Source organism: Mycteria americana, chromosome 1 (genome assembly GCF_035582795.1).
Source record: "Mycteria americana isolate JAX WOST 10 ecotype Jacksonville Zoo and Gardens chromosome 1, USCA_MyAme_1.0, whole genome shotgun sequence".
NCBI lineage: Eukaryota > Metazoa > Chordata > Aves > Ciconiiformes > Ciconiidae > Mycteria > Mycteria americana.
The window spans coordinates 148,918,389-148,941,776 of NC_134365.1; the positions used below are offsets into that span (position 1 = coordinate 148,918,389).

General features: G+C 37.8%; 1 protein-coding gene across 1 annotated transcript in view; it reads left to right on the forward strand.

Annotated features, from left to right (window-relative positions):
* Positions 1–23,388, forward strand: part of ATP10A (ATPase phospholipid transporting 10A (putative)) — a 120,377-nt gene that overhangs the window by 57,861 nt on the left and 39,128 nt on the right. The window contains exons 3-7 of the mRNA XM_075523606.1: positions 6,740–6,825; positions 13,481–13,587; positions 13,690–13,821; positions 16,258–16,391; positions 17,968–18,220. Of these exons, the coding sequence (XP_075379721.1) occupies positions 6,740–6,825; positions 13,481–13,587; positions 13,690–13,821; positions 16,258–16,391; positions 17,968–18,220 (712 nt within the window). The remainder of the gene's footprint in view (positions 1–6,739; positions 6,826–13,480; positions 13,588–13,689; positions 13,822–16,257; positions 16,392–17,967; positions 18,221–23,388) is intronic.

Consider the following 23,388-nt stretch of genomic DNA (forward strand, 5'->3'; position numbering starts at 1 on the left):
TCGTCTGTTTCCTTTGAGTTGTCCCCATGACTCCAGTTCTCCCTTTTTGTTTCCTCCAGACATACACGCCAAAACAAATCCCAGAGCCCTCATCTAGCAATTGTACTGCAGGGAGAAGTCTGGATAAGATCCCCAGCATAGCCAGTAAACACAATGTGATAAGCGGGTAACTGTCACTGTCACCCAAGGGAATCTTGGTGTACTCATGCTGTCCTATTGGAAGGAAGGACTGAACATTAAACTCTGGTTTCTGCAGCAGTAAAACAGGGCAGATGAATAAAGGAAAACATTTTAATAACTATGCATTATTAATATCACTAGCAGGCCATTAAATCACCCATACAACATGCATTTAATGAAAGGGAATGTGTTGTTTGAACACTGTGTAATTGTCAAACTAACTCATTTGGCAGAGCAGCATGTTTTGCTTCTTGAGCTATGACAGTTTCATGAGGTTGCCAACAGAGTTAGAAAGGTTGGCATTTCACTGTAGAGATTCAGAATGATCTTACAGCTGAAGGTCCAAAGTCATGTTGGAGAGAGCTAAATTCAGTCTCCTTTTTTTTGTGACAGATCTCTATAGTTCCTTCATCTGTCTACCTGTTGGTTTCCCACTCTGTAAAAGAGGCATTGTATACGTTTTCTTCCCTTCGACACTTTGCCTTTTTAGGATAGAGGGGGATACATCAATAGTCACGTGAGAGATAAGGGACAATGGTTTATTTTAAGGAAAATTTTAAAGAAAACATCTCTCCATTATGTTTTCCTCTCCTGTGTACATTTGTGCTTCCCCCAAAAGACGCAGCCCAATTATTGCAGACCTAATTTATTGTTTTAAATGGAACTCTTTTTCAGGTTTAATAGGTAGAGCATTGTTAAAACCTAGTCACAAACCCCTTTACAACTGCAATTTAACTTTAATTTGAAATTCAGCTTTGAAGGAATCAATATTTAGCAGATTTTTGCAATCTGACTAAGTCTGCTTACATAAGGAAAATAAGCCTTTCTGTTGCTGCATTTAGAGTAGGAATGAATTTCCCTAAGTTTTAAGAAATTGGAAGAAATAGGATTTATGGATAGGGCGTTAAACATTTTCCTAGCAAGAAGACTCCTGAAGAAATGAAATCTATTCTGTGGAATCCCTGAGTATATAAAATACCTAATACAAGTATCACTGTGTGTCTTTTTGACAAGTTTCAACCTTTCAGAAATACTTACAAGTTCCTAAAAAGTCAGCACTTTTTCAGAGAAAGGCAGTGAACTAAGGCTGCTTTAGCAAAATCAAAATGCGAAGTCAGGTATTTGAGGAAAGTCAGTTTCTTATTATTAATTCAATCCCTTCTTTTTTTTTCTCTTTTTTTTTTTTCCATTTCGATATGACATAATATGGCAGAAGAATTAAGCAAGAAGTGGTCTTCCCTCCTCCAGTGTATCTTGTGCATCATTTCATCCTGCAGAAACCTTCAAGACCTGTTTTAAAAATGATATTGGTAAGAAAGAATTCTTACCACTATAGTGAAGTGGATAACATTTAGTCACTGAAGGCTTCTGAAAGCAGGGCATGAACAAGCGCTATATGGGTATATACGTGAATGTTTCTGTGCATTCATGGTTGACAAAATGGTGTATTTCTTTATTTCTGTATTTCTGAATCTCTCAAACCATATGAGATGAAGTGATTGAAACCTCTGTTTCACATCTTTCAAGACCTTGTTATGACTTACCCACAGAAAAAGAATTGTGTTGTGCCATGGTGGTCACAGCAACAGGTTCCTGATGTTTGGCTAGGCCATGCAGCACTGGACAAGGCATGCCACCAGTTTTACCTTCTCATCCTGTGTGTTCAGGCCTGTGGTGATTCAGTTTTTCAGACAGCATTTACCAACCATCTAGCCATCTCGTACATTCTCCAGAGCAGTGGCAACCAGACACATTTTGCATTTTTACTCTTTGAAATAACTTGCATCCTCTTGCCAGTGTGCCGGCAGTACAGCTTGGGAGCCCTGTTGTAGAGTGACACTGCTGTGATACCGTGATGGTGATGTGACATTCAAACCCAACAGGAGGAACAGCATCCATCTGAAAGACCAGGAGAGAACCAAATTTGAGCCCGTATGAATGATGCTTATGTATGTGCTTACTGCATCAAAAAACCAGGGGCAATACTTAACATTTGGAAAAGACTGAAGGTACTCATTTTTTAGAGCCTGCAAGTGCTAAGATAGTGTGAATAACACAGGCAGAGAGGTTTACACTAGTCCCATTTGGTCAAAACAAAGGGAAACAAGGGTTCAGTTCCCTTTTCAGCTTCATGGAAGCCAAATTTGCATTTCTTGACTCCTAAATATCATCCATCTCTCATACTATTGCTCTTTCTCTGTTTCAGAGAATTTGAGATTGATTGGCCTGGAGGGAGAGAGCACAAGTGGGAATATGATTGTGTGCAGCCATAAAGTGTTAATGCAGGAGTAAAAACTTCTGAGTGCTGGTTGCTGTTTCTTTTTTTCTGTTAAAGTAATTGGATGTGCTTGACTTTTCTTAGACTTTGACATATGTGGTGCTTGTATTGGCTTTTTTCAAAGTCAGCACTTACTGAAACTAGTATAATAGTTTCTGGCCCTTCATTTAGATTTCTCGTTTCTCCAAGTGACCTTCATGTATCCTTTCAAGCACAGTTGTTCTGTAACATCTTAACAATGACCAGTCTGTGCTCCGAATTAAGCCCTACCTAGTAGTAAGAACTCTGCCTTAAGCATAAGCAAGATCTTTTGCCTTACTTATGTTTTACAGGGACTCATCCTTAGAATTAGTTATAGCAATTAAAATTTACATTGTAGCAAAGGGAGAACAGGTTGTTTAACAAAAAAAATCTGACTGGCATGAACAGAATTTAGCCCTGGCCTTTGCCATCCAACAGTTTTGTGAAATACTCTAGGGAACTTATTTGCAATCAGTGAATCTCTCTCAGGTTTGTATCAACCAGAAAGTCAGTTTTCCAAATCAGCAGTGCACAAGGCACAAGTTTGGGAGACATGCAGAGATACCGTATAATAAATATGACACCATTACATACCTTCAGAAAAGAAAAAAAAATGGCTCCAGCTTCTTTTTGTGAGTGACCTGGTCTTATTGATGTGTGCTGGGAGACCATGAGAACACCAAATAAGTCAAGTTTTTAGGGAAGTTAGGCACTGGAACTCCTCAATTCAGATTGCAGTCTGTCTAGGCACGGAGCTTTTCATCCCTCCTGAGGCCGGGACAGCTTTAATGCCCAGCAGTCCTGTAAGTGGGAAGTGAGACACTGAAAATCAGGCACATCAGATAACTGCTGCACAAAGGTCTGGGGAAGTGCTGGTTTTGGCCATATTTTGATCTTGTTTTCTGTGTCTTAACAGTGATGCAGAAATTCACTAAAAGAGAGAAATTAAAGGTAGTGGTGGAGAATTTGATTTTTTCATGGACTTTTACCCAGAAAACAGCACAAATCATGAATTGTGCACTGTAAAAGCAACACATTGGCTTTGACTTTGACTTCTTTGACTTCTGTCTAGCTTGACTTCTGTCTAGCTGCAGCTTCTCTTAGCTGTTAATACATGAGAACGTCATCACAATTTATGTTTCATTTGCTGCTGAAGTGTGGGTATCAGCATAAAAAGGAACAAAACTTTGATCGTTGTGAAATCTTATGTTAACTTTGTGCTTCTTTATAACCACTGAAAGCAGTCACACACAGGCAGTGTTTAACATATTTGTTCATTCATTTACCAAAAGGCATTTTCACATCAAAACAGTGTCATTAGCTGTAGTATACAGTGTATATCTACAATTCCATTTCACAGGGAAGAGATGGAGCTATTTATTTATTAATAAAACAAAGAGCTTTTGCCATAAGTCAGAATTCAGCAGCTTTGTTCCCTTACGTAAACTACTATTCTAATTGGATTTTCTCCCCTCCCAGATACTATCTGGTTAAAGACCATAATCACGTATTTCAAGTTAATTGTAACAGAACACAAATACACAGATGGTTAGATTTAACAATAAAGGACTTTTAGTTCCAAAACTGAGTCATAAATGAAAATAATCCAACAAACAGAGGAGGAACAAAGACTATGTTGCATGGTAGTGATGGGGAAGTTGGGTAGGTTTAGTCCTCTCTGATCTTGACAAGATCTTTCTTTTTGTGAAGAGTTTAGCTCTAGATTTTAAGTAGATTTTTTGTTCTTATTTGTAAAGTTGCTGGCTTTGCTGACAGGCTTTCTTAGCAGAAAGGGATTTCAGTCTGCAAACTTCCAGTTGCTCTAGAAGTTACTATGTCTGTACAGCACTGAAACCATGCTCTCTCTGCTGAGTTCAGCAGCCACAGAAAACCTGCATTTGATTACGTTGAGTTTTGTTATTAGGTGTCTCTAGGATTCCCTGAGGAGCATTCATCAAAGATGTTAAGATTGCTTTCTTTTCTTTTTTTAAGACCACTGAATGAAAATTTGTGCTAAATTAACTATATCAGATATAGTATGTTACAATAAAAAGACAAGAAATGTTTTCTTTTCCAATCTTCTCCCTCTAATTTACAAATGCAATTTAAGCTACAGTGGTGACTCTTCTTTAACACAATACTTAGGCAGACAGACAGTATATTATTGAAACACCCTGAGCAATGTTTTTAGATTATTTTTCCTGTACTTTTTTTTTTTTCTTCTGTCAAGGAACATACTGGGGCAAGGAAGGAAAAGATCATGTTCTGGGACAGCAGAGCAGGTGTTATGTAGACAACACAGGCTTTCCCAGCACAACAAGCTTTGATGTGACTTCGGAGAACTTCACCTTCTCCAACAATCTCAAGTAAAGACAGCTGCCAGGTAGCACTGGCTGCCAGTATAGTGTCTGTGTAAAGTGAACCTTTGACTGCTGGAGGCAAGGACACAGGCAAAGTGTACAATTTAGGAGCTGTGGTAACATATTTCAGATGTCAAGGCCTGAAAGCTTCGTGGTGTCTGTTCTAGCCAGTGATTCCTTCCTTGTGACTGCTGGTGTCTGTGTCTGTCTGGAGTGAGCAGCCGAGGAACAAGGGTCAAAGGGGATGAATGTGTGGCTTTACGGTATCATCTGCCCCATTCTACAGCCTGAGGATGTCTTACGTGCCTCTGTAGAACTAGGTACTTCTGAGCATTCCCAGCATGAAACTTCAGTCACCTAGAGAAATTTAAGGCTGACCAGGAGAAATATCTAATGAGCTTAAATACCAACAGTATTTGGTGCTGAGAAGATCATCTGAATTTCTTGCTAAGGCTCAGGTACTCGACTGCCAACTTTGACGTAATTTAGAGAGTCCAATTCTTAGCATAACAATCTTCTTTGCTCAGAGCTATCCTTTGTTTTTACTCCTTTTTCCCCCCCTTGTTTACAAGCTGAATTCTGCATATAAAAGTGATTCTTTCCTCCAGTGGGCTGTAGCTGTCTCTAAGTGACAGCCCATCTTCACGGTTGTCTTTATCATCTCTTGTTTCTTGAAAATACAGGAAAGGTTTCCAAAAGTGTCAGGCGTGGGTGGTTTGAATTGTCTCCTATATACTCTAAGTCTGTCTTTCTTCCAGGTGTAACTGGTAGAAAAATGAAGGAGGGCGTTGATGGTGATGCTGACATATCCTCTAGTTTCTTTTATCTCTTATTTAAAATCTTCTGAGCAGAGTCAATGTCAAAAAAACAGACACCTGTGTGTTTCAGAGAAGCTGGCAATAAGATTGTGTCTGTCCCTTGGTTACTGATTCTCAGACCGCCATTCCCATAGTGTGTTCTAAAAAGTAGTGGTTGGGGTCTACAGCTGCTCAGCAAAACCATTATAAAACATAACATTTGCAGTGTTATCACTGTTGCAAGCTTAATAATATGATAATTCACAATTGGCTCTTTCATTCAAATGGTGTGCAAAGCAGTTTTCTAAAGGTAGTCCTCATTGATGGAGACAAACAGCCTTCTCAGCAGCACCAGGACCGGGTATCTCTGACTTCACTGCGTAGTTTGTTTGGTCTGGCGAAGAAGGGAGAACCTTGATTTTATTTAACAAAATCAAGTAATTATGCTGTGATAGGATGTTTTTCCTCAGACACAACAAGTTGCTAACTACAGGTAAACATATATAGTCAGCAAAAATACCAGCTTCAGACTAACGAGCTAGAGAATGGCGAAGGTTTTTAAGTGATAATTAGGAAAGTTATTCTGCTGTATGTGTGTAATTTACTGTAGTAGATTAATTTATCTGTGTTGGCATAAAGCAATTAAGAAGTCTTGCTAATATTTCAAAAGCTCATATTAGCTTTTTCATAACTGGCAGTATATTGACATATCTTGTCCTAGATTTTCAGTAGCTTCACTGAACATGATGTATAGTGATACCATTGAATATTTTGAGCCTTCGCAGATAAATTTCATTTTTCCACTCCAGACCAAATTCATTTGACTTCTGGGCTTGGCATCTTTTATCTAATGCTTTTAGAAACTCACATTCTTCCACTTGCAGAACAAAAAAGTAATCCTTGTAAGGGAGGTTTTGGAAGGCATCTAAGGAATCTGGGTGCCCAGGTCCCTTTGATTGTCAGTGCCAGTGGTCAGTGTCATTCATTTGATTGCCTTTGAAAAAAACTCGACTTTAATATATTGTGAAAGCTAGAAAAGAAAGCGATTTTGGCTATAATTTGCAAGTCTTTGCTTTAAGTAATTAACACTTTTATTATTCCAGGACTCAGAATTTGACCCCTTGAAGTTCACCAGTGTCATTGAATGCGAGAAGCCAAACAATGACTTAAGTAGGTTTCGAGGTTACATGTGAGTATTTCATATAATATCCTTCAGTATACACTCCCTTTCTCTAATAAGGAATAAAATAAATGCTCGTTTGTTTTGGGCTGTGTTCTGTAAGTTGTATCATCATCACATCTAAATAGGGCTGCATATTTAAGGTTCTTTTAGAGGATCTTCACTTCAGGGTGAGATGGCAGCCTCACGTTTCCATTCCTTAGGATGGATTTAGTTGTTAGCTTTGATCAGTTTACACTCCGGAAATGAATGCATGAAGCAGTGCAGTTACAGACACTCTTCTCCCTTTTCTTCCCTCCATGTATCAAAAAAGCCCATCTGGAAATGGGAGGAAATAGAAAACCGGTCCAAGAGAGCCAACAAACAAACACAATCTGTTGTACACTGCTTTTATGAAGATGGGTCTGTTTGACATTTCTTCTAATAAGTGTCATTGAGGAAAATCAGAAGGCAAAACTGATATTTCTCCAGCTATGGCGGTATCCCTTTCCTCTCATTCAGACAAAATAAAACAATTGGCTCACACGATGCACTTGTACATTACCACACAGAATCACCTATGGCCACTTGACTTAATTCTAAACAAACAGAGCTGCATTAACAGGGTGCTCATCTCTGGCCAATCAGTCCTGCTCAGAAGCAAACGTTTTAGTATGTTTTAGTATGTTTTAGTTTTAGTGCAAAAGACTTTGCTTCTAACATAGCTAGGACTGTAGTGTGTAGGCATGCCAATAGGGGTGACTTGGGAGATGCACTTTTGCATGGCTTGTTTTTCTACAGTCTGTAACCACATGGAGAGTGAGAGCCCAGGATATTTAGTTTTTGTCTAAATTTTAATGAAAAGAGTTAAACAGACACTAATTCTGTTTAGAATACAATGATTTATTACCCATATTGATTAGGAGTGATAAGCAGTATTGAATTGCATAAATGGCACAAGGTAAATTGCTAGAGCTTGGGGAGTTTTTTATAGTGATGCTATTTACCACCTTAGTTACTACTCTCAGATGTCACAGATTGTGTAGGATGTACTGTCAACTGGTGTAAATCAGGATAGCTTTTTTGAAGCTACATCAGGTTGTAGTGTGGGAAAATATGGTCCTTTATTTAGCAGCACAAGGCCCTACAGTTCATTTAAAGATAAAAGTTTAGTATTAGACATTACTGTATGAGGGTGTATAACAATCTACATTAATAAAGAGCCTGATCTACTGCAGAAATGACATTTCCAGATATGGAAATGGAAAGTTTGGCAGCTTTTCTCGCACACTTCATGTGTGTGAATCTTAGTCCCCAAAATATTGAGCAGAGGTTGAATACTGTAGAAGATATGCATGAATTTGTCTTTCAGTATATATTTACTTATGTACTTCATGTGGAAAATGTCTGTAGCATGTAAGTTACAGAACCATTTGAATTACGTAGCAGAAAACATGGTAGTACCTTTTGGAAGACTGTTGTTCAATATTGATTCTATTTAATTTTCTTTATATTTTAATGTTTCACAAATGATGTGAATATATTTTGACACAGCAAAAAGCCAAGACATCAGTTTTGAATCTGGCAGAAAGCATCAGGTGATTTCCAGGTCTCATCAGCTATGCTGCAAGAGATTTACAACTAAAGGACCATGGGGCATTTGAAGGAAAGAGCGAGGACCAACTCCTCAACAAATAAACTCTCAGTCTCCTAATTTATCACGGGAGAAGGATTTTTTTCCCTTCTTTTTAGATTTCCTTCATTAGTATCATGAAATCATGGGTCTATTTCAAATCATACATTAGCAAGATGAATAGTAATTAGCACATCTGAATTGAAACGTGTCATTGCCATGTCAGACTGAGATCTTAACTCTTGTTCAAACTCTTACCAGCAGTCACTGCTTGAAAGAAAGGTTCAGATAGCTCCCAGCTGATAATAGCTCAACTGAAAAGAAATGTTACTGGGGATGTTAAAATGTTAAAAGAAATGTTAAATAGGGATGCTATGAAATAGTAGCCTTTCAAGAAATCCATATGTAAAAGCTGTGCTGAGACATTACTGTCAAAGTTTGCTTGAAGTTTTGACCACTTAGTAGGTTTCCAGTTTTGATTAAGACTATTTTTTTTCTGTTTGAAATATGAAGAGCTCCTTTGGTTCTAATGTCTGTGCTGACAAATCTTTTGGGGAATAGAAATATTTGTGTGTGTGTGTGCGTTGTAAACATGTAAAAATTCTATTCCCCACAGTTATTTTGAAATGTGATCACTATAGGTAACCAATGTAGCACAGGCACACCAGGGTAAAAGGCAATTTTTGTGCGAATTCATTGTGACAATGAAAAATCACAAAAATATTGCAAAATGCATTGAGGCAGGCCTGGCCCTGTCCTATATCTGCAAAAGTGTAGCATGCACGTTACTACATATGACTCCTTCAGTTATATTGGAACAATTTGCATCAAAGAGAGTCTGGGTGTGCAGACAGACAGGCAGACTACCAGTTCTACTCAGGTGCTTGCTTTAATACTGTTTTGCAGTTTCTGCACCCTCAGATATCCCAAGCATAGTTCCTCATTTTTATTTCCCCTATAAGAATTCTTCTGTGTAAAAAGAATAGAATAAAACCTAGCATGCCTCCTGCCTGTACGGGTCTAGCCAGATTATGTACAGTATGCATGGCAAACATTCAAAAATCCCATGCCAGGTTCCAAAAATAACAACATTGGCTTCAAAATCTTGTTTCTAGCTTTTTCTGTGTATATGGGCAAGGGAAAAGGAGAAGTAGTAGTTGGCATTCTGGCTTTTCAGCTTTTCTCTGAAAGTAAAAATTTTATTATTAGACAAGAACAGAAAACTTCATCTGATCATACCAAAATAAGTATAGCAAGGAATTATAATAATAATAATATGAATATGTGTGTATTTAAAAGTTTGTCATAAGATAACAAAACCAAATTAATATAAAATCGTGTTACAGTTTTTTTAAGAAAAAAAATGTATAAATCTATACAGTGATGTCTCTTTAATGTGCTATAGTGACACCACCTTTCCTGGAAAAAAAAACCCTACACTAAGTTTCATCAGAATTGAGAGTCAGGAAGGTTCTGACTGATGACGTGCACTGAGACTATGTTTAAGATTGTTGAATATTTTCTTTGGGAGTGTCAAGCCTTGGAAAGTAATGCCAGCTCTACATTTTGCATTGTACGACACTTGAGAAACGAGAGAGTGAAAGAAAATAGTCTCTTTTGAATCCAGTTTTGATATGTCACCTTGTTATTTAGTGCTGGTAAACACATAACAAGGAAAAATATAATAGAAGGCTGAAGTGAGCTACCATTGGACTTACTTTTGCGTTGCTGTATTAAACCAGGAGGCTTATTTCTGCACAACCACTTTCAGAGTGCTGTAGCAAAGTAGTAGCTAACTGCATCTGGTCTGCCCATTTCTCCTAATTCATAGTGCATGTGTATTTTAGATGTTTAGATACTGCATATTTGCGGTGTCATCTGTGTGAGAAATTGCAGAAGAAAAGAGCGTTGCACCTGCACTTGCCAGTGCGTTTCCTCATGGGCTAGCCTTTGCGTTCCAGGCGTCTGAGAAGCTTCAGCCAGCCACTGTTTTAAATACTGACAGAGAAAAGTTTCCTTCTTTGCCTCCAAAGTTATACTGGCCTGAATCCAGAAAGGGGAAAAACAGACTGTTCAGCCTCCCTAACAAGCTTAAGGTTTATAACTCTGCAGGGCTAGAAATGGGACCTAAGCCATCTCTCCACCGGGACATAAAGTTATAGCCTTGGCAGGTGTGTTATCAAAGTGAGCAGTTGTATCTAACTCTAGTTTTCATTATTTTTTAATCCAGACCTTTATGTCTGTAATTTTTTCTTCCTTTTGTCATCAGTGCCCAATTGCATTATATGCAAGAACATAGTTCTGTTAGTGAGTCACTGGGAGTGAGTGCAGACAAGAAGGAAACAATGAGTTTCCTCCAGCCCCTGCCAGCTTCTTTCTCCCAGATTTTTATTTCATCCATGTTTTCTAAAGGTCTGGTGAGCAACAGGTGAGTTGATTGACTTTGTTTGGATATGGAAAAGTAAAAATCAGTATCAAACGCTTGTAAGGATAAGATGGGTTGTGGTGGGAAGGCTCAGTCTGTGGGTGAGGGCAGTAGATTGGGGTCTTGACACCTACAGGTTAACTTCAGATGTTGCATCATTGCTATGGAGCAGATTCAGACATCGTACAAGCTAAGATAGTAAGAACAAATATATAATTGTGTAGAACACATATACAAGTAATTGTACATAAAGATCGCCATGTACAATATACCTGTCACAGTCCACTGTTACTGTCAAGTGTAAAGAATTGATGAAGGCTATAAAAACATAAGCCAGAGCAATTACTTCTTAAGTAGATTTATCTTTTAAAAGTCCCATTTATTAACAGGAATCAACTGTCGTTTGGAGACTTTATTGGAAATTCAGACTAACATCCTCATGATTTACGAGAAGGGCTAATGTAGAATTCAGCCTTAAAAAGCAGAGGAATGGCAGAATCCCCATAGTAGTGTAATTTCTACAGTATGGAATCATTAAGAAATTATTTCCCATAGTTTAAGCCCAGCCAAATTTGGGTAATTCTCCATCTGGTGATCAGTGCTTACACCTATTGGCATACTGCAAGAGGGCTGTTGGGCAGCCCCCAGTTTTTGAAGCTCCTTTGGCAAAAGGTGAGGCAGTGGGATAAGGAGGTTTGTTGAAGAGGACAGAAGCAAAACCTCTGTTCTTGTATCTGAGGCTGGCAGGGAGGATGGGCTGAGCAGGGGAAGTTCTCTCCTGATAAAAAAAAAACCTTCATTTTTTTATCAGAATCGCAAACTTGATGTTATCTACTTCTTTCCTTCTCCGTTTGTTTCTGGTCTCTAGTCAGATGTTATCGCTGCTGCAGCTACCTCAGCTGTCAAACCCACCACTTTTTCTCCATCCCTACAGTGGAAAGCTAAGCATACCTGTTGAAACACCAATGCTTTCAATTAATATTTTTGAGCAGGGAGTGGGTATAATATATTATACTGAACTAAAAAGGACTGTGTATATGTGTCTGTATATATATACACATATGTATGAATGTATATATATATTATTTGGGGGTATATTCTACTCACTAAGAGCATTGACCAGAGGCTACATAGCATAACCAGCATAACAGCATAATCTGCAAGTAGTCCTACTAGGCTGGGGAAGAGTACAAAGGATTCACCAATGTGAACCTTTTCTTCTTGCACATCTCAGGATATTTGATATAGTTCTTCAGCCTGAGATCCTAGAAGCATGTGATAAAGTTAGAATTTTGGTCCTCATTTAAACAAAGAAAAGATTCTAACAATCAGAGAAAAGCATGAAGATATAACCGCAGTGTGAAGGCTTACAAAATAGGAAGCAAATAAAAAGAACCCCACCTTTTTATAAAAGGCACAATTTTAAGCCAGTTTGCAGATTTTGGGGGACATGGGATTTTAAATGCTCAAATCGAGGTAGCCATAGAATTAGATGTTGCAACAGCACAGTGTTAATTTTAGTATAGCACATGTGCTTTTCCAGGATTTCTCTTGAACTCCCAGCTTTTACTATTTATTATTGCAGTCCGTTTTTTTGACTTTGGAGGTGTGATGGTTTTGATGCTCTGAAAATGAAGGCAGAACATTCAAACATTTAGACTTTGCTTTAATCTTCTCTGAGGCGTTGGGATACTGCAGTTGATTAGATTTTATTAATTTAGAAAAAGTTTGAAATGATTATTTGGTTTGTCTTTTTTACCTAATAAAACATTCTAATGCTATTTTTTAATTGTTGTTATTATTGTTTAGCATTTCCCTGGTGACTGTTAATTCTCATAAAGCTGTTTTCTGTATTTCTCTCAGCTGAAATTTGAGTCAGTCCATACACAGCAGACAATAAGTTGTAGTGGAAACGTTACTTTGTTCCATTTTTCTCCTGTGTTTTGGTGCTAGTCAACAAGAATCATCAGGGCGCAGGCCATTTCATCTTTCTTAGAGAGTCAGTGAGACACTTCTGAAAGGAATTTCTCTTGTTCTCACAGATGAACACATGGAATTTTTTTCCTTTTTCACTGAGCTGATGCATATTATCCCTGGCACATCTTCCTTAGTATCACTGCTTCTGAAGCACAGTCCTTTCCCATATTCACCATATTTCTTTCTAGAATTTCTTTGATAAGAGCATGTGAATAGTGGGTTAATCATACGCACTACACAGCTGCTCTTAGGTGGACTGGATTAACTGTGATTGCACAGTCAATTTGCACATGCACAGAAAGTCCAATGCATTTTCAAAGCATTAGATGGACTGCACACATGCTGTAGATTTGGCCTGCATATCGCTAGTGAGCATTTGTCCAGTACATTTGTATATCCAACAGCAACTGGTACTGCTCCAGCTGGGCTGCTGCGTGTCTGGGTTTCTTGGGTAGGTATTCTCAGTTTTCAAAGTCTGCCAGAGAATCTTCCCAGGAGGAAGATCTAAGGAAATATTTCACCATCAGGTTGACAAAACTTCTTAAATTTTGAAGATGTTTCCTGGGCTTGTTATATTACAGAGTAGTATGATTTAACAAGCTTAATGTTTTGACATGCTGTGCTTTGTTCTGTTTTTAAATTTTCTGCAGTGTGCATAGAAGTGGAAAAAAGGATGGACTATTCAAAGAAAATCTTTTGTTACGTGGCTGTACCATTAGAAATACAGAAGAGGTTGCAGGAATAGTAATCTATGCAGGTAAAAGCTGTTTTTCTGTCTGACGAGGCATACCGCCTTTTTATAGCTTCCTGAAAATAACAAAAATCCGTATGACATCATTTGATGTAATTGCTTCTGCAGGGCATGAGACCAAGGCTTTGCTAAACAATAATGGACCCCGTTACAAACGCAGTAAACTTGAAAGACAGATGAATGCTGATGTCCTTTGGTGTGTCCTCATACTTCTAATCATGTGCCTGTTTTCTGCCATTGGTAAGTGCTCTTTAAAAGGAGAAACTTTAGTATCAGATTCTCTTGGGATTTGTGCGCTTAGCTTTATCAAAAACATATGTGTCTGCCAAAACATGAAATCCATAAAGCTGCCTCCATACTGTCTAATTTTTCTTGTGTTTTCTTTGAAAGCAAGATGTCACATAAGCTCATCTAAATAGTTTCTTAGTATCAATCAAATATATGCTATTAGTACCAGAGATCTGAAGGCTTAGATTCTACTACCCTTGATAGCATCCAAAAATGTCGAGTCCGAAAGAAGCCACTTTATATGTAGTCCCCTCAAAATTACAGGTGGTAGAGTGTAACAAGCCATTAATCAGTCAACAAAGTAATTTATGAGCAGAGAATAAACATAATTAGCACAGTGCTATTCCCCAGTACTATTTATTAAATCAAGGGCACAGTGTACAACATTGACACACTGTCCCTAGGGCTGCAGCTTTAACATAGAAGAAATAAACAGAAGTCTAATTCTGCATAAATCCAAGTAGGAGACTCTCTAGACTTCATGGAGTGTTTAAGGAAATGCTGAGGTTCAGGCTGATACTCTTCAGGACGTTTTTCTATTAATTTGTGAGAAAGAATGGAGTTTTACGTTTGGCACCCAAAATTATTCTGTATATATGGCATATGAATTCCATATCCTTAATGTTTGTGTGTTCTTTAATGTTTGTCTGTGAGTCATACGGCATAAACACCAGAATGTTTCCTAACAACCACGGTGTAGTTTAATAACAATCTTATGCCATTTTAATACGTCTCTGTGTGCCTTTTTCCAGGTATTGTTAAATGCTGCTTAAAGATGAGTTTTTCCAGCTGTGAATCAGCCAGCATATTTCTTTCCACTCAGTTCATGACACTCTTTTGTAGTGTCTCAGTGTTGGGGAGCCCAGTCCTCAGGGCTAAAGTGCCATGGTAGGCTTATTTGCAGGAGTCACCGCCTGCAGCTGTCCCCTCTGCCACTGCGTGCAAGGTGTTGCTCCCAGAGCAGCGGCAGCGGGGTGTGCGCTGCAGTGGCTTCAGTTCAGCTGAAACTCCTGAGATGCATGACTGTGAATGGCAGGAGGTGGCCCACAATAGGTGACACATACGCCTTCCCTTCTGTCACTTCTGCTACAAGGCTGGAAACCACCAGCAGAGGGCCAGAGCAAACTGCTGGAGGTGGTAACAACCAAACCCAGCTGGAAGGAAATTTGCTTGAGCCCTTGGAAACCAGAGGTGCCTTCAAGACATGCAAAGCTGTGTTCTGTAAAAGTCAGGCAGTTTTTGTACCTTCTGTCAATAAAGTATAAGTGGAGGTATGACACTTAACTAATTCTTTTGAAAACCTGAGTCAGGATATTTATAAAACATGTGTTGATGCAGGTCATTCTCAGTGTGGGGCTTTCAATTTTTGCTCTCAAGAATAAAAATATAGACATGAACAAAGACATCAGTATGGTGATATGCTCATGTTGGTAGTACAGGGACAAAATAATTTGCTCAATTGGCTTAAGTATTGTTTTTCTTTTTCAAGAGTTCTGTGCTGGTTTTATGTATCAAGATGTAAAGGACCTTGTTAGATGTGGCTTACAAAAGGTTACTTTTAAAGTAGGCCTTTGTCTTTTTTTTCTGATTTCTGACATATAGTGAAGATAGTTTGAATGCTTCTTATCATGGGGGAATTCTTCCTTAGTTTTAACCTTAAAAACATCAGGCATACCATTTTAGGTCTTTTAGGACTGCAAATCCTAGTGCTCTACTTAAAAAGGCAACTTTCTGTCTCTTTAACAAGAATGTAATTTTCCCATAATAATAATAATAATAACCTTATCTTTATTTAGGTTTCAGCACAATCTATAAAAAAAAGATTTTGAACAAGGCTTGGAATTTCTTCTGTTCTTAGTTCCTCAGCTTCCATGCTTTGACTCTGCTGATACTGTTATTTCATGAGTTCTGTAGACGTGGTGGGTAGGATTCACACAGTAAGATTAAAGTCTCTTCTGACTTTATCCAGCTGAAACTAGTTTCGTGATAGCTGGCTAGTGATATACCTAGTGTAATCAGTGGAGTTCTTTCATTTTAACACAATGAGTATCACTGAAATTAGTAACTTTCTGAAGAAGTCTTTTTTTCTCTGCTGATTACAGAAAGAGATTAAACTACTAATTTAGACTTGCCAACTCACTTTATTTGCATAAAGTTATGTGAAATGACTCTTGCATGCTGTCCTTAAGACCAGATAAATCCCTTTCTCAAACCCCAAATCCCAAGGCAGAGAAAAACATGGTTTGGGCGCCTTTTTCAGAAGTCATGCAGAATAGTTGAAAACCAATATCACTTTCCCATGTAACTCAACTCTAAGAACAAATTCATACCATAAGCATTTTTCCTTGGAGTTAATTTGCATTTTTCTCTCTTTCAACTCTTCTGCAGGTCATGGCCTATGGGTATGGCAATATGGTGAGAAGAAGAAACCAATTTTTGATGTTCCAGGGCCTGATGGCAAATATTTGTCTCCTGTTTTAGCTTCAGTATATTTATTTCTGACAATGATCATAGTTTTCCAGGTAATCAAGTTGTACATGCCACCAGTGTTCATAGTTCGCTGTAATAAAGCTATAATGTGCAGTATGTGTAGTACGCCTTCTACCACTAAGGCATGTAAAAAGCTAATCAAGCACTAAAAGGAAGTACATTTAGTCACTTTAAAATTAAATTTTAACTATAGGGAATGCGATAATATGTAACCAGAAAGCTAAATTCAATAAAAAGAAGTAGTCTACCCAGTGGTAAAAAGATAATAACTTCTCTGAAAAAGAAACAAACTGATGCACACAGTAAGCTGTCAGAGCTCCATTGCCATTGGAGAAGAAAATAATTTGAGAGCCTTCCCCAAAAGGCAGAGGCATTTTATTTTATTTTAAACAGTTAGGAGGAGATGGGATGCAATGGGCCCTGCTGGGAGAAAACAAGCTTTGTGCTTCATATCCATTCACTGTGGAACAACACCTCAAAGACTGTGCGTGCCACTCTGGGTACAGCATCCTGGTATGAAAATAAGTTGTATACTTTTTTAACCGCTTTCCAAAGATACAGCTCTTAACAACTCCATACCTCAGCTGGATAACAAACTCTGTTAAAAATTTTTTGGTCATGAAGAGAAATGTATTGAATGGTGAAGGTGGCGGTAAGTTAGGAGAAGTAACAGAGACTCATGTCACTAGGACATGTGGAAGTATGCCCAGTGGGACACTAGAGGAGGTTGCGTTACTGGAGGCAGGAACTCCTTTATAAAAAGGAATGAAAAAGGATGAGTTAAATTACTTTTTACTCTAAGGTATTGGGTTATGATATTGGTTAAAAAAATTCACCACAGAATTCTTTAAACACCAACCTTTAACTGTAGTTTTTGTTTAAATAACAACATTTGCCACTTACATATATGCTATAATTTATCCCTCATAGCTAATTCAGCAAGCTAAATAATGTATGCAGTCAGGAATTTCTGTCCTGAAAAACATCTGCAGGGAAAACTCAGGTACAAATTAGGTATTTCATGGAGTTTTCACAATTCTCAAGAAACAGTTGAAAATCTTTTCCGGAGAAACTTCTTCTCATATATCTTTCTTCAGCAATTATAAAATGTGTTCCTCATTCAAATAACCTGCAATGCAAAAGCCAAGGCCAAAACGATCATTCCTGTGGAGAGGTTTACACTTCTCATTTTGTTTCTCGTATTTGTGCAAAGTGAATTTGTAAGCAGTCTATTATTTATGCAGAATAAATTTATCCCATTCTTTCACATTTACTGGATACTGACTGCTGTTTGGCTTTTTTTTCTTTTTCTTTCTCAGCTAGTTTCAAGCTCACCTTATTAGCCCAAAAAAGATTTGCTTCTGTCCAAGTTTTGATAATCACCCTTCTACACATAATAATGCATTTCAGCTCTGCAATTCACCATGGGTTTTCCTCATCTAACACAGTAAATAAACTCTTTTCAAACATGCTAATAACTTTACAATACATGCTTAAAGTACATAGCTTCTTTATGTTCTAGTCTAGTACCAAGTTAACTAGATTTTACTAATTCATTGTATCCTTGCTTCTGTTTTCTCCTAATTCTCTTTCTTTTTTGTATTCTAGGTTATGATTCCAATTTCTTTGTATGTATCCATTGAAATAGTTAAAATCTGCCAAGTATACTTTATTCATCAAGATAAAGATTTATATGATGAAGAAACAGACTCTCAGCTGCAGTGCCGAGCTTTAAATATCACGGAAGACTTAGGTCAGGTGCAGTTTATCTTTTCAGACAAGACTGGGACACTGACTGAAAACAAGATGGTTTTCCGAAGATGCACTGTTTCTGGAATAGAGTATTCCCATGATGATAACGGTGAGCTCATGATCTTGTTTTCTATCTAACAGTTGTACTTTGGGCAATCTGAAGTAGATACAAAAGTTACTGTAATCTTAAATCAAAAAGAAAAACAAAAGAAATTGCATGCATCCACTCAGCAAACTCCATAATAGCTGTTTTCAGATTAGTCTAATTTGATGTCAGTGTTCAGCTAGCAATGATAGTCTTATCAAAGTGTTCTGTAACATCATCTACAGTATGTTGTCGAGACAGTTAAAACTTCTGGCTTTAGCTCCTGATCTGGTAAACCACTTGAGCACGTGGCTAATTTAAGCAAATTGAATAGTGCCACTGGTATCACAATTGTTTTGTGTTTGAAGTATGCTATGTAAAATACCAGTTTTAAGCATACAGCCAGATTAGTGTCTGATTGAATACCTGGAATGAGGTTATCCTTTTGTGCTAAGAAATAAATGTAGACAAAGCTGCTGGTTTTCATATTAACAAGAAACATAATCTAATCTAATAGCATATTTTATGTTACCTTTGTCAGATTCTTCTCAGTTCTCCTGTGTGACAGGTGTCTGCATTAAGGTTCACTGCTGTATGAACACTGCAGTTGAGAGAATGTCCCCATGTATCAGGTTCTTGAAACACTAAAAAGCCACTCTGACACGAGGGAATGTGAGGGTTGTCATCCCTGTGTCATCTCATCACCCTTTTGAAATTATGAAGTGATTTCATGTTTCGTGATTTGTTTGTAATTTGTGTTATTTTCCTCTAACATTTTGTTGTTATCATTTTTGACATAACAGATCTGAACTCTTCAAATCATACTCTGTCAGTATGCAGGAAAATATTGATAGCTAGAGTATTGCATTCCTATGTGCAAAAAATAAGTTTCTTAATCTACATAACATAGAAAGATCACAGATTAGAAAGTTTTCTCAAAGACCATTACAGAAATTCAGCTTACAAATACGATACAGAATAAGAGAAATAATCAAAATAGACTGGAAAATCTAAAACATGCTTTAGAGAGTTCATAAGATTCCAAATTGGAAAAAGGTATTTTGAAGTTTTGGATTATGCAAGGATTGTTATTTTTTCTCCTACTTTAAAGTAGTACTGAGACCTTACATTTAAGGCATTCTTCTTGAAGAAACTAGGTGTTTGGATAGTGTTATTATTCCAGTGTTACAGAAAGAAGAACTTAAACAGGGAGAAGCTGTGACTTCCTACCTCTGTATTGTAGATAAGAAAGAGAGGAGAATTAGAATTAAGAGTGTGTTTCTGGACTCCTAATTGTGCTTGTGACACTCTGAATGTTCATTCTTTTTTTATTCTTCCTTGCCATTGTTCTTTTGTTTATTTATACTAATTTCAGAGTGTACTCTGTTCCTTGCAGGAATGATGATGGTACTGCCAGTTAAAACAGTGCAGAAAGGGTATTTTTATGAGCTTGGTATCATCAGCTGATACGTAGGCTGAACTCAGGCTCCTGAATTTGAGTATTGAGTTTCAGATCTTTTTTCTTCAAATTTAATATATTTAACAGAAATCTAAGTTTGTGCATGCTTTCCTCTTATGATTTCAGATTACAATATGTTAATGAAAGTAGAGTGAATTTCACTACAAACAGAAGTGTCAAATAAATACATAAAATAAACTGACTCTTTTCTCGGTCATTCTTTTCACATACAGCTATGTTTGGGCTTCCTTGTAACTCCAGTCAGTATAAAATTTCTGACAAATATAATTTTTAAATTGACACAGAATTTATACACAGTATTTTATACACAGTAATTTATTCTTTTTTTCTCCTCTACAGAAAATAGGACTTTCTCTGTCATTGTATATATAAATGGTGATAATTTCTATTGATTTTGTTCCCTATAATCAGGATTAATAACACAATAAAAACTATTCTTCATTCAAGTCTTTTGTTAGCTCTATTCTCCAATCTGATTTTCTAATCATCTCTTATCTTTTCTGCTGCTCAAACCTTCCTGTTTAGATGTGGTAAAATGTGTATCACAGCTCTTTCTGGTTTTAGGGAGTGCACAAAGAACATTTCATTGCTGTGTGCTTGCTTGCAAATGATTTGTCAGCCGCTTTTCTATGTCTTATACCAGAGTACCTGGATTCCCCTTTGAGGTTTGGGGCATATATTATAACTGATGCAATCCAGCTCTGCACCTCAGGTTTTACAGAAGATTTCATGAATCAGAAAATTCAAAATCTTTCACTTGGCAAGTGACCTGTGGCTGCCACATATGCAAGAAAACCAAGTAAAATGCATCTGCCTTTTCTTACCCATTTCAAAGATGATCTGTGTCTTTCTTCGCTTATCTGAGTAATTTTTCAGGCATAGCAGTTTGTTACTTGGAATCAAACACTGAGCAGCACTTTAGATAAAGAGACGAATTTAAAATTGTTGTACACAGGTCAAGATTCAAAAGCTGAAACAAGTCATTTTCTACTGTAAAAGCAGATAGCTCAGGTTGGAAATATACTTGTTGTTAGCTCTTTGGCCTAAGTTTGTTACTCTACTGTGGCTGGGTAGCCATGCCTGTTATTCCAGTTGCTTGACCCTTCTCATGATAAGATCCTGTTTTCAGTTATAGATAGTTGTACAGAACTTTAACTGTTTGGTTCAAGTTTTCCATGCCAGATGATTGCCTCAGGCATGAATTCTGGGGGAGAAATTTCAGTCAGAACAGCTCGTTCAGCCATATCCACGAACAAGGCTAAGATGTAACACACTTTTTTCCCGTGCTAAGAAGTTCTGGCAAATTTTCCTCTGAAGTCATCTAGAGGCCCTATATGCTGGGGCTCAGCCATGTGCACACACAGAGGGGGAAAGTTATGCCTACAGTGGCAGATTGAGGTCTGAAATTTCCTCATTTTGGAACTTTAATTTTCTGTTGAAGTATTTTTTCTGCATAATCTAGAACTGCCGTGTATCTGTTAATTACTCAATCAACAGATTGTGCATAGCCTTCACAGATTTTCTCTATGCTGCATTATAAGCTCTTGTCCCTAAAATTTGTTCAGTTATGAGCAGTTATCCCATTCTTTTCTGTTCTACAGGGATTGGTATAATGCATTTGTCATCATCATATCTGAGTTTCTTCCACTAGTGCATTAAGCGATGCGTGTGACTTTCCTTATGTGTAGCTTGGTTCTTTCCCCTTCTTCCTCTCCCTATGTGTGTGGTGCACAATTTGTTTGGGTTTGGGGGCTACTTAAAAGGCATATGCTATGCTGTGTTAGGTTTGGCATATTTGAGGCAGCATGTCTTTTTCTTGAGTGGTGGGAGTGTCCTTATTTTCTTTGGAAATTTGTTCCACAAAGCCATGTAAATTCCCTACATGAAAGGTGAGATTTATGATTATGAGGGAGAGTTCTGTTTTGCATCAGACGTGGACATGTTAATCCTGGTTTTCATCACAAAGGCTTATGTAGACCCTGTGCAGGGTTGAAGCAATTAAATGCTTCTAAAATAGAAACTGAAACCCTGAACAAGACATAATACTTTTTTTAGGTGCATAGGGAGCAAGGGGCAGTTTTCATGAATTTGTTGGAGAAAACATTTTCCTGCAGAATTCTGTATTAGCTCTAAGTTTCTTATGAGGCTGATGGCGCTACGCCCAGGAGTATTGCATTGTTTTAGTCTAGACGAGAGGTGACAAAAACATGAATAACAGAGGCCAATAAATTGCACCAGCGTGGGACAGAATCTCGTAGCCAACTGGAGGCAGTACAAAGTATTACTCATGGGTACTGCTATGCGAGAGCTTAGCACCAAGGAGGAATCCAGGAACACTTGTGGAGGCTGTAAGGGAAGGTGTGGGTGTACTCAGCCACAGTTCCATGATGCAAGCTCTGTCAAATATTCATCATTGTTGAGGTCACCTATAATACTTTGGTAATGGATTATGCACTGATAGGGATCAAACTATGGGAATTCGCACTGCCAGTTTGGGCCCTGTGGAGACTATGTTGATAGGGATGGGATTCTTGTTACCTGATTTTAGATATTTGTATGGAAGATAGTCATCTAGTGACTTTACAGTTAATGGAGAAAATTAAGCATTTGTAGGATCTAATTCATCAGACCTGTTTTAGACATCTACATTTGTTGTCTAACATATGCCTGTTTCTCTGTGGTTTAGAATTCTAAATACAGGTGAAGAGAATTCCCACCTCACGTCTGTACGACCTGCATTCTTTACATCTGTTCCATTGTCTCCTTCAAAGTTTCTTCTTGATTCGCAGAGTGTTAATTCAGGAGCAGGGTATGTCATGGACCACTCCAAGTGGAAGAATGATTGTTCCATTCATAAATGTCCTGGGCATTTATAGAATACCCATTGGCACTATACTGTGGTTAAATCCCAGAGATGGATGGAGTTGTATCTATCTGTTACTTCTTAAAGCTAACACCTCGCTATGTGTCGCTTTCACAGTAAGATGATGCTGCAAAGGAGTGCTACACACCACAAAAAAATATCCTTCTAATCAGTACTTCCTCCTAGCCCAAAAGAATGTTAGGACCGAAAAAAATTGGACTGTTTCCCTATATGTAAAATTACGTTGCCATACCATAGCTCTTCCCTTCAGGCTAGTAGCCAACTTCTAAGAGTTCTTGGGACTGGCCATGCCCCAAGTCTGTCTGCTAATCCCAGAGATAGTAGGTGCCCAAAAGCTGTGCTTCTGAAAGTCATTATATGATTTAGCTACAACCATATGCTCTTGGCCTGACATTTGTCCTAGTTCTTTTCCAAATGCTGAATTAATCACACTTTTGCCAATGGGGTGTGATCTCTGGTTTTTTTTAGTTTTAGCCACCCATTGTATGGAACTTTTGACAAAACACGTGTTGAATCTCCATGAATGCAACCACACAAATCTGAAAAATCTGAATTGTTCATTCTTTGCATTCCTTCCCCTTCCTTCCACTGACTGTGAAAAAAACTCCAGACAACATAAGAATAAGAGAAGTTTAGGGGGGTGAAGGCAGATGATGAAAAGCTCAGTGATTTTCTCTTGCCTAGTGAAGTTTCTTAATCACTAAATCTGAGAAAGAAGGAGTTTCTTTCTGCTCTCTATTTTTTCTTGCTGAAGATTGGCCAGCAACTACTTTTCATAGGAAAGTGCATTATATTAAAAAAATCTCTTTCTTAATTTGGGGGGCTGTT